This window comes from Spermophilus citellus (genome assembly GCF_964194105.1).
Source record: "Spermophilus citellus genome assembly, chromosome: 2".
In the NCBI taxonomy this organism is placed as follows: domain Eukaryota; kingdom Metazoa; phylum Chordata; class Mammalia; order Rodentia; family Sciuridae; genus Spermophilus; species Spermophilus citellus.
This window is the reverse complement of record NC_138183.1, coordinates 178,852,168-178,864,472: the sequence shown is the minus strand read 5'-3', so window position 1 is coordinate 178,864,472 and position 12,305 is coordinate 178,852,168. Positions and strand designations below refer to the sequence as shown.

At 36.1% G+C, this 12,305-nt stretch overlaps 1 protein-coding gene across 1 annotated transcript; it reads left to right on the top strand.

Annotated features, from left to right (window-relative positions):
* Positions 1-1,918: 1,918 nt before the first annotated feature.
* Positions 1,919-8,043, top strand: LOC308637039 (tripartite motif-containing protein 43-like; the record flags this gene model as incomplete). Its single annotated transcript, XM_081273047.1, has 6 exons — positions 1,919-2,317; positions 3,137-3,232; positions 3,821-4,051; positions 4,809-4,831; positions 6,414-6,511; positions 7,529-8,043. 6 exons carry the CDS (start codon positions 1,919-1,921, stop codon positions 8,041-8,043), a joined length of 1,362 nt encoding a protein of 453 aa, XP_081129173.1.
* Positions 8,044-12,305: the final 4,262 nt, after the last annotated feature.

The following is a 12,305-nucleotide window of genomic DNA, read 5'->3' as shown; positions in this document are numbered from 1 at the left end:
CAAAAATTTTCTCCACTCACTAGTTTTTCTTCACTCAGTTGTTTCCATGGTGTGCAGAAAGCTTTTAATTTGGTGCCATCCCATTTACTGATTCTTGTTCTTATTTTCGGAGCTGAGCAGGTCCTATTCAGGAAGTCCGCTAAAATGCATTCTGCCAGAAAGCACTGCTTGTTTCCTGGTGACAATTAAATTAATTATGTGTTTTTCCAGTGTGATAGGTATTTGGTAATGATTTTAATGACTTGCTAGATATACCTATTTGTTGTAATTTGTATTTTTTTATTACAAGAGTATAGATAATAAAGATAGGAGGGTACCACAAGAGGTTAGTATATTCCTGTTAGTAGATTTTGGCTGAAATCTGATTCAATTTTGCAATGTTAAGCTTAATCATCAGCCCTTAGGTATTTATGTATTTATTTTTATGTAAATTTTTAAATTTATATATGACAGCAGAATGCATTACAATTTTTATTACATATATAGAGCACAATTTTTCATACCTCTGGTTGTATACATAGTATATGCACATCAATTCGTGTCTTCATACATGTACTTTGGATAGTAATGATCATCACATTAACCCTTAAGTATTTAGAAATTGTTTTGGGGTAGTGAATTCTAGTTGAAATAATAATAATACTAATAAGTAATAATAATAGTAATAATATCTAAGGAGATATTTAAATAAAATAACTAAAGTAATAGTTCAATGGTAGGGGCATTTCATTCTTTCTTTTTCTTTTTTTTTTTTTTTTTTTTTTTAACAGTGCTGGGAACCAAATCCAAGGCCTCTGCCATTTTGGGCAATACTCTACCACTAAGTCCCTAGCTTTCATACGCCCTTTTCTATACCAATTATGGGCAGTGAGCAATATGATTGATGTTAAAAGCATTCAGAATCCACATTATAAAACTCTAATTGGGTCAAACATTCATGGTTAAGTTTATTTAGAGGAATGTCACATTTTTATGAAACAGGTTCTTTCTTTAAGAAAGGAAGATTTATAACTTCATTTGATAAGATAGTTCACATTTTCTGTAGGTATTTGAATGTGGCAACTGCGACATAGGATACCAAAGTGTAATGATCATTGGGTGAATCTTTATCCTAATTATGGTTCCCGAACAATTGAACATGGATACAATTATGGGACACTTCATTGTCTTGTTTTCTAGACAGCTTTGCTGAGCCTGGTATCCATGTTTGTATATAGGGTCCACATCTCCTTCACAGCAAATTTCTGGATCTTGAGTGCCAGAGGTACATGCCTTGAAGCCCACTCCCTGGATGGGCTTGTGATTGCTGATGGGGCATTTTTGGTCACCACTCCTAGATGGCAGAACAACCCTTCTCCCCACCATTCTTTATGAGAGCCATTCTGCCTGTGCCCAAGCTGGAAAGGAAGAGCCCTAGGGATTGTAAGGTTCTGTTTTATGCATGAGGCAAAAATAGGATGGGGATGCTGATGACTACTAGGTAAGCAATAGTGATTTCTAAAGTTTTTGAGAGCTCTTTTTATACCTCCATTTTCTGTTTGTGCCATGCAAAATAAAGGCTATTCTTCCTAGACATAGGCTTATTATTGGGTCATAACTTGAGTACAATTTTGATTAGTTTAATCCTAGAAGCTAGGGAGGCTGAAGCAGAAGAATTGTGAGATCAAAGCCAGTCTCAGCAAAAGCAAAGAGCTGAGCAACTCAGTAAGATCCTGATTTTAAATAAAATACAACATAGTACTGGGAATGTGGGTCAGGGGTTGAATGCCAATGAATTCAATCCCTGGTACAATCCCCCCCCACACACACACACAACAAATTTTTTTTGTTTACTTAGTTTCTTGTCTTTCTAGACTACATATATGAAATTGTTCTGATTCTCTTCCCTTAAAAAAATAGGGGAAAAAAGAAGAAAAGAATGGACTCAGACATCCTGCAGAGAGAACTCACCTGCTCCATCTGCATGAATTATCTTGTAGACCCAGTCACCATATGCTGTGGGCACAGCTTTTGTTGGCCCTGTCTCTGCCTTTTGTGGGAAGAAGCCCAAACTCCTGCACATTGCCCTATGTGCAGGGAGCCATCACAGCAGATTGACTTCAAGAGCAATATTCGTTTGAAGAATCTGGTATCCATTGTCAGAAAAGCCAGTGTCAGGCATTTCCCGAGCCCTAAGGATCACATGTGTGTGACCCACAAGGAGAGAAAGATCTTCTGTGAAGAGAACAAGACCCTGCTGTGTTTGCTCTGCTCCAACTCCCAGGAGCACAGGGCTCACAGACACTGTGCCATTGAAGAGGCTGCTGAGCAGTACAGGGTAAGTGATGCTTCTGAGATAGCTAGAGGGCAGGGTGACTAAGACTATAAGGCACAAGAACCATTGTTACTGAGTGCCATATACAAGTATAGGTAGCAGTGATAAAATTATGAATAAAGTATGTGATAGTATCTATATTCATGGAAACTGTGTGAGGAAACTAATTTATTATAACCTATTTCAATAACTTGATGATATGGTTTTACTGCTTAGGGCACTTTAAAGTTCTCATGATTATAAGAGTGCCTAAACTAACAAAACTAAATGTTCTGCTGGATGTGGTGGTGCACACCTGTAAACCCAGCTACTCACAAGACTGAAGCAGGAGGATAATCAGTTGGAGGATGGCTTGGGAAAATTAAAATATATAATAACTTCTTAAAAGGACTGTTGATGTAGCTCAGTGGCATAGCACTTTCCTAGCATACATGAGACCCTAGGTTCAATTGCTAGTATGGTGGGCAGGGAAGTGGTACCACAAATTCAAAGGGCTTTTATATAGGATATATTAGAATGAAACACACAGAATATTAGTGTCATTAGATCCAAATTCTGAAGCAAATTGCCACCCTACCTAAGAATTAACATTGCCCATGTATTTGCCAATTTCTCTAGGAAAATGGTTTTATTACATGGTGTGATTCCATAGCCTGAATCCCCTAAAATTGATAATTATCCACACCAAGCAGGGAAACCCTAGCCTCTGTGCTGCATAAAACTTTTCTTTTTAAATATAAATTGCTTGAAATTCTTCATCATTGTGGGCCTGAAAACATAATCAACTTGCTTGTCCAGTGTTCAACTTTTGTTCTCTTACAGGAGAAGTTTCTAAAACTAATGAGATCTCTTTGGAAAAAGATCCAAGAAAACCAGAGAAATCTAAAAGAAGAGAGCAGAAAAATTAACCAATGGGTTGTAAGTATGAGAGTCTATTTCTCTCAGAATCAACCTAGGATAGGAAAGGTAGACATTTATTGATTCATCAAGTGAGTTGGAATCGTCACAAAATTTTAGGAAGATCTTTCTTGATAGCTTCTACTTGTTGGAGTACAAAACTGCACTGTACTCAGGGAGAACTGTTGAGCTATGGAGCAGGGAAGTTTGATATTATTGACCTATTTACTAACAAAAATGAAAGTGTTGCATACAATTATTTGTGAGTTATGCATGAATTCAAAATGACTTGCATTCAGACTTTCTGATTTGAGAAGATATATACAGGAATTACCAATGAAAATCTTTCTTTCTGGTTGTTTCAACAAGTCACGAAGTAGATGAGGTTGAGAGAGGAGTGTTCTGCCTATTAATATAGTTAATAATGAGTGAAAAATAAATGAAGGGAAGAGAAGAATGAATTAATGGTTTATGAGAAATAGAAAGACACGAACTTATGTACATAGTTTACTAGCATAAGGCACGAGTCAAAATGAATAGATGATGTTATAAAGTGGAAGAGGGTAAAGTTGACCTGATATTTGATCTAAGAAATTCGTGTCCTTGCAGTGGTATGTGCATCTGCACAGAGAGAATACCAAGGCGGCTTATAGGATGCTGCATCCCAGTGTCCATGAGGAAGAAAAAGAATATTTGGAGACACTTTTAAAGGAACGCAAATTGACTATACAGAAAATTAAGAAAAGCAAAGCCAAAATGCTTCAAAAGGGGAAACAACTAAAGAAAGACTATCAGGAGCTGATGAAAATGTGCCATAAACCATATGTGGAGCTGTTTGAGGTAAGTAATTGGGACATGACTGAAAATATTTTGTGTCTTGGCCACATTATTTGGTACCAGAGACATATTTATATGCATTCTGCATTTTTGGTGGGATCTTCCCCCTTTGGGAATAACAGACACTGTGATTTCATGCAGCAAGCAAGCTTTGTTAAATTGTGACAGTAGGTTCCTCAGGATATGTTTATTTCTGAAATTATCCTTTTGTAGGTTACTTCATTAAGAAATAGAAAGAAACCGGCTGGGGCTGGGGCTCAGTGGTAGAACACTTGCCTAGCAAGTGTGAGGCACTGGGTTCATTTCTTAGCACCACCCCGAAATAAGTAAATTAAATAAAGCTCCATCAACATCTAAAATATTTTAAAAAGAAAGAAATAAAAAGAGCATTTTGTTCATGGGTATTTCATTTTTGTCCAACATGAAGAAATTTGAAAATAGTTAACATTTATTACATTCTTTTTTAATTTGAATGTCCTTAGTTCAAATTGTCCTTAGCACATGTCACTATGTGAATAAGTCCTGCAAAAGATCTCTTTTCAGACAGTTGCTGGTTTGCAGCATTGCAGAATAACCCTCAGGGTTTTGAATTTAGCAAAAATTAGATTCTTCCTGTTTTCCCTTTATGGTAGAAAATTAATTTACAAGGAGTGTTGAGGTGGTGGTTGTAATTTTTTAAGTTTCTCAAATACAAAGGCTTAATGGTAGAATAGCTAATTCTGATAAAATTTAAGTTTTTCTTTTTGTTTTTTCTTTACAGAATTTAGAAGACACATTGGCAGAGTAAGTTTGACTTTTAATGCAAATTGGGGCACCACAAAGGCTGTGAATACCAATGTGTTTCTGACAATGAAGAAAGTAATTATTGAGATAGTGTACATTTCCTCTATGTGTCTGTGTTTTACTGAATTATGATTTCTTATTCCCTTTTTATCAAAACTGAGCTTTTCTATCCCTGGAGCTGAAGGGTGTAGTTTTTGCTGAACTGAAGCAGAGGTTTCTAAAGACAGCTATCTATAATTTTAGATTTCAAGTCATAAACAAATTGATGTACATGGAATAGTCCTTACCAGGTGATAGGTGAGACAAGTAGGCAGAGAAAAAAGTAAGAAAGATTCCTTAAGACTAGAACAATCCTGATCTGGACACAGTGAAGCAAGCCTGTCATCCTAGTGGCTCAGTAGGCTGAGACAGGAGGATCATGAGTTCAAAGCCAGCATCAACAATTTAGGAGACTCTGTCTCAATTAAAAAAAAAAAAAAAATATGGGGGATGCTCTCAGCACTCCTTGGTATCAATAGAACAACAACAAAAAAAAAAAACTAGAACAATCCTACCCCATGATTATGTAGTTACACTAAATGTCAGTGCTAAATCATTGTTAAGTGATATAGGAACCTTTAGGATAAAACTCCTACATTAACATACTGTCAAAGTGTCCTTTCATTTATTTTGGCTAAAACTTTTAGAGAAATTTACAAAGACTCAGCCAATATCTCAAAGGTCACTGAGGCAATCTAAGTTTTTCTTTTAGACCCATTACATCATTTAGCTCAGCAATTTTTTTTTCTGTCAGCCAGAAGTGTTTGCATCAGCTATCTTTACTGTGTTCTCATCTGCCTTTTAAAACTTTTATCATGTGATCGATGATCTCCACTTGAGAAAAGTAAGGAATATATGCCATCTCTTCAACTTGGACTATGCATCCTTAATTGAGCATGTTCAGAAAGGTACATATTTTGGCTGGACAAGGTGGTGCAGGCCTATAGTCTCAGCAATTCAGGAGGCTTAGACTGCAATTCAGGAGAATGGCACATTCTTTGATGTCAGCCTCAGCAACTTAATGAGACCCTGTCTGAAAACAAGAAGGGTTATATGTATAGCTCAGTGGTAAAGTGCCCCTAGGTTCAATCCATGGTACCAAAAAGAAAGAAAGAAAAAAACCAACAGAGAAATGTACATCTTTTTCTTTTTTTCTTCCTTTTTATTCATGGGATTTCAATAAGGGCCTCCTATGTGTCAGGCAAATTCGCTGAGAAATATTCCCAGTCCAGAAATGTACATCCTAATGCAATGGCCCCCAAAGGGAATATGTATAGACTCCCAGAATAGAGTCCTCAAGCTTTCTTTCTTTGGAGAGAGCATTGCTTTTCAGACACCTCCCATCCTCTTCTTACTTCCATTATTTTTCCATTCTTTTATATTCTGGTGTGCTGCTTTCCATTAGGTTTCATTAGAATATGATTTTGATAAAGAACCTTTAGTTGAGCCATTACCATTATGTCTTAAACACTGTTTGAATCTATCATTGTTGAAGTCTTTGGTGCCAGAAAGATCAATTTATTTATTTATTTTTTCCTTGCAGGTATGAGTTAGTGTTCCTGCACACGCCCCAGCCTGTGAGGCCACAGCTCAGTGCTCAGCCCATCACTGGACTGAGAGATGAACTTAACCACTTCCAAGGTGGGTGTCAGTCTGTTTGAGGGACAGCTACACTGTGCCCTACAATGATGGTTTTCTATGGGTAATCATTCTCTCTTCATTAATCGTTGACCTAATAAAAGTGATCAGCCTGCAACTAAGAATGCAAAACATATTTATTGATGTATACCATGTTAAAATATGGAACAATGTAAAGAAAAAAACATAAATGAAATGTTGTATACAAGCTCTGTCACAAAAGTTTCAATTAAGGAAAGGAAATAAAAAGTCTCACTAAGCCCTAGAAACATCATCACATACAATATCATTTGTTCACTGAGTCACACTAATGGACTCCAGTCAAGACAATTTCAAGAGCAATTAATTATGATAATGGGTTAATTGAATTTAAATTTGTAAAAATGGTTTTCTTTAATGTTTTCTGGTAACTAAATTTGTAATACATTACACTTGATATAATAAACAGTATACAAATATAAAGTAATGAATTCACAGAACATTTTATGAACAATGATGAAGTAAGTCATGACTTGGTGAAGCAGTATATGGAACTCCATGGTAGACCTAACCCTGACAGGTTAGTTTAGCAGAAAAAGATGGAACCAAAAGTAAAAGGCAGAATATTCTTAACGGGAAACCAATTCTGTAATAAATAGATTTTCTTAAATATAAACTTGGTTTCTTAACCAGAAGATTGTAATATCACTGATACATTTATGTAATTATGTAATAATAATCATATTATCTACTATCCATGATTACATTTATTTTTGTCTTTTTCTTTTCACAAGAGAGAGTAATGGAGGTTAATTTTATTGCTATGGACTTGAGAATGCTCAGGTCTCCAGATTTTCGAGTGTCATAAAAAATAAGCAGCAGAAGTAAGCTCTATAATCAATGAATTTTTAGGAATATTTTCCCTGTAGTTAGTACGTGTTCAGATTTACTGGTAGCACTTGAATCTGATGTTTTTCTAGCCAAAGCTTTTCCATTAATCTTTGCTTGTCTGATTTTGGCTGAATTATTCTCTCTTCACAGTGAACATTTCGTTCCGTAATGAAATAAGCAGTCACAGTGTAGTGCTGTGTGATGTGAGAAGACTGATGTTTGGAGAAGATGATGAAGATGAAGCTTTGAATTCTGACAGATCAAACTATTTTGCTGCATTGGGAGATCAGATCTTCACTTCTGGGAAACATTACTGGGAGCTGGATGTGTGTGGCTCCTGGGACTGGGCTGTGGGAGTCTGTAGGGATCCTGTGGTAAGGAAGAACCACACACTGCTTGAATCTGAGGACATGTTTCTCCTTTTATGTGTGAAGGAGGACACACATTTCAGTCTCTTGACCACCTCCCCAGTATTTTCTCTCTATATAGAGAGACCTATGGGCCATGTTGGTGTGTTCCTTGATTTTCAAAGTGGAAGTGTGAGTTTTTTGAATGTAGCCAGGAGTTCCCTTATATGGACATATCCTATCGGGTCCCTGAATTTCCCTGTCAGGCCATTTATTTTCCACAGTCCACACATAATTAGGGATAATTCAGGAAGCTAACTTCTCTGCCCGAGAACTTCATATTTAAGGGACCCCTTCTCAGTTGAAGCAGAGCAATTACTGTGACTATTTTTTATCCCTATCTTAATGTAACCTCATTTTATTAAATATGAAAATATGATACAATATGAAATTTTGTTTGCTCAATTTTACTTTAATAAAGCCATCTTTAGTTGCCTAAAATATAAGCTGTTGTTGATCCAATGTTTCATGACCTTTGTGTGATTACAAAAACATGGGTTTGTGACTCCGAGTCTAGCTTAATACAGGAACACAAGAGTTTGCACATCTACACAGATCTGGCCATCCAGAATGCATGTGTCAGTTTGAAATCTTCTGGATCTATTCAATTCACCTTAAAGGGGAAAAGGTAGCATAGGTGTGTGTGTTGCCATCATGGTGGGCACATGTAATTTTTCACATTAACTTAATGAACAGGCATTGTAGCTCAGAAGAATGTCTGGCATTCAGGGTTTGATTCTATCAGGGGTGGGTATATGGGGGTTCAAGATTTATGATCGTTCCCCAGGGCATGAGACATGAGATGGGAAGATAGTGAAACAGAATACAAACTTGTACTCTCTACTGACTTTTCCATCTTGCCATGATACAATAAATACTCAGTTGATTTTTCATGGTTGTCATGTCATACTCAATCATGTTTATGAATGTGTTTCTGACATCAAATGTTCTTCCTGAATATATTGTAGAAATCAACAAATGTTTGTTAATAAAAAAATTAAAATGTAAAGCTTGGTAGACTTTGTTGTCAGCCATACCCGGGAATGGGTGTTCACTATGTAGACATGCCAGTTTTATTTCTTATCACTTCTGATGAAAAGACTTATGCAGTTTACATTTCTTGAACATTTATTGTGTAGCTTATATATAAATATATCCTGTATGATTTAAATACAAAAATACTTATACTGCTGTGCTTGGTGGAACATGCCTGTAATCCTAGTGACTTGGGAGGTTGAAGCTCAAGACCAGCTTTATCAATTTAGTGAGGGCCTAAACAAATTATCAAGAGCCTGCCTCAAAAGTAAGTAAGGGTTGGGGGTGTAGCTCAATGGTTAAGTGCCCTGGGTTCAATACTCAGTACCAAACAAAACAAGAAAACTACCTACACTACACTAATTGTGAAAAAGAAGCTGAGCCAGGAGGAATTAAAGAGATTTGAAATAAGGTGATGTTTCCAAATGAGATTTCTTTAGGCTCTGCGTGTTCCCTCTCAGGTGAATCAGCTTAAGTGATAGACCAGCATTCATTCTAATGACTGAGTTCAGATAATAGAATGCAAGTAGAGCTTACCCTAGTACCTAACAGAGTATCCAAAAAATAAATATTGGCTGAAATATTAAAATATTATTAATAGAAATAATTAACTACTTTAGTTTTCTTTAGCTGCATTTACTTCCTACCATTGGCTTATCTATGATGTCAAGTGCTACCAGCAAGCTCAGTCTACCTTCTTTATTCTCAGTAGGTAAAGTTGCAGCCTACACTGCTAATAAGATGGAATTTATGCAGTTTCTTACATTCATGTTCATACTCATATATTTTTAACCTTGACAGTAGCTTCATTTCTGCATTTTAATTGTGCTCACGAAAAAGCAACTTAAAGTTAGTTTAAATTTTTCATATAGAGTACATATTTATGAAAATGCCTGCCTTAGGCTTAACATGAATTGCTATGTTCTAGATCGACACAGTTTTTAGTATTTTAGTATTTTTCTTCTAACATTAGAATGAAAGCATAGTGTAAGCACATGTTGTGCTAGCCTGAGGAAAGTTTCCAAAGTTCTGCTAACATAATAGGACAGGAAAATATTAGAGGATAATGTTAATGAAAGGCAAGAAATCTAGATTTCCAGTTTTGAATGTTGAGGAGGTTCCACTATTTTGAAATTTGAAATTATTATTTTATAGTATAATGTTGATTTTGAAATTTCCCCAGAGATAAAATAATGTACCAGGGGAATATGAAGGTCCATAGTGATAAGAAAGCATAAAATTGGACTTAGAATGATGTAGACAATCAAGAATGAAATTGACATATTATTAAATCACTAAGTCAAAGGTGCTGTAACTCTCCTTTATGTGTCAAACACAAAATACTTTTATACTTTGAAGACAAATGCATATGAAAAAGAATATGTGTTTTATAACAAGTGAGATACGTCTGTTTTTTAAAAAAAGAAAATATTGATTGTGGGGTATATCCATGAAAAAAATAATGAGTTGTGAAGAAATTATATCATTTATAATATGTTTAATTCCACCAAACTGTGGGTTCATTTCTCTATTTCTTCTTGGTATTGGAAATAGAACTCTTGGGTACTTTACCCCTGAGTCACATCCCCAGTCTTTTTTTTTTTTGAGACATGGTCGTAAGTTGCATAGGGCCTCACTAAGCTGCTGAGGCTGACCTCCAACTGGTGCTCCTCCTGCCTCAGTCTCCCAAGTCACTAGGATTACAGGTGTGAGCATGTGGTCTGAGGGTTTTTTTCTCACTGGTACTCGGTGTAAAGTCAAGTCTCTCATAGGATCTGTTAGGGCACAGGCCAATCAATGCTAATTTTAAAGGAATTGGCCAGTGTGTTGTTGTCATTTGTTTCTCGGGATATAGGAGGTAGTCAAAAGGAAGATTTTTAACAACTGGATATTTAATTATGTATGCAAAAAAGGTCAATTTGTTGCCATGTGCCATCCAGCAGAAAAGCTAAAAAATATCCTGAGAAGCAAGCCACTGGAGAATGGCTTGCTGTTTTCTACATCCTTTATGTTTCCATTCTATTCGTTAAAACTTATCTTCTTGGCACACCCAGCTGCAAGATATTTCTGGGTATGCTGGATACACAATGATAGATATTTTATTTATTTAGAAAAAATAAATAATAATGGGCACAACAGAATATATACTCAAGAGTTCATGTTCAGTGCAATAAAGTACTTTTTTTTTTTTTTTTTTTATTCAGGGATAGAATCTAGGAGCTCTTAACCACTGAACCATAGTCTCTGTCCTTTTGCTTTTTGTTTTTATTTTGGAACAGTATCTCACTAAGTTGCTGAGGATATCACTGCTGTGCTCAGGCTGGTTTTGAACTTTTGATCCTCTTAGCCTCCAGAGTGGCTGGGGTTACAGGTGTGTGCCATTGCACCTAGCTGAAAGTAAGGTAGTCTTTAATCAGGGATTTGAGGATACTTTGAGTTGAAACCAGGAGTGTTTCAAGTGTGGGTAAACTCTGCTCTTCAACCTTGGTAATGTGTTGAGTGTTTCTTTATTATTTTCTAAGTGAGGGTCATATGGCAAGGAGCAGCTTACTTGTTTTTAATCTCTTAAATGGATGACTAAAACAGAAACAATTATCCAAATTATGAAAATGCTTCACAGAAATGTTTCCTTATTCTTACTCTTTGGACCAACTAGATTCCATAGTTGATTCTCTTCCTCCTGTTAATTTTACACAGTCCTTTATTAACTAACTATATTATTGAATTTTTTCCTCACCGTGACCAAAATACCTGACAAGAACAATCTAGAGGAGGACAAGTTTATTTGAGCCTCACAGTTTGGTTTCAGAGATCTCAATTCATAGATGGCTGACTCCATTACTCTGGGTTAAGAGTGAAGCAGCTCTTCAGAGAGGAGGGGTCCAGGAGAGGGAGGCTGCTCCCCTTGTGGTAGCTGTAAGAAAGGAGACAGGGTGGGGGGAACTGGGACACAGGGAAGATGTACTCCAGGATAAATTTATGTATCTATTTAGTAATTTCTTTCCAGCCATTATAACAAGAACTTATTACTCTAATGATGCTTCTGAAAATATTTAATTACATTTTAAAAAACATTTTTGTGGTTCTGGAGATTAAACCCAAGGGCACCCCACCACTGAGCCGTTCCCTATCCCTTTTTAATTTTTTTTTTATTTGAGACAGCATCTTATTATACTGCTGAGGTTGGCATCAACTTTGTGATCCTCCTGCTTTGGACTCCGGAATCATTGGCATGATAGTTTTGCAGGATTGCATGCAGGTTGTTACATTTACTTACTACCTTTCAGTTTTGAAGACCTGTATCAGAATTATTATAACCTGGGATATAAAATAGAAAAGTAAAACCAAGGCAAGAACACTGGAATCCTTGACAATTACATCAAAGATAAAGACTCTCCTTGTTGTTTATTCATTTACTTCTTTTATTTTTCTTTTGGCAGAAATTTAATTCTTCAAAGAAATATCAATAAAAACTTATGGGGAAA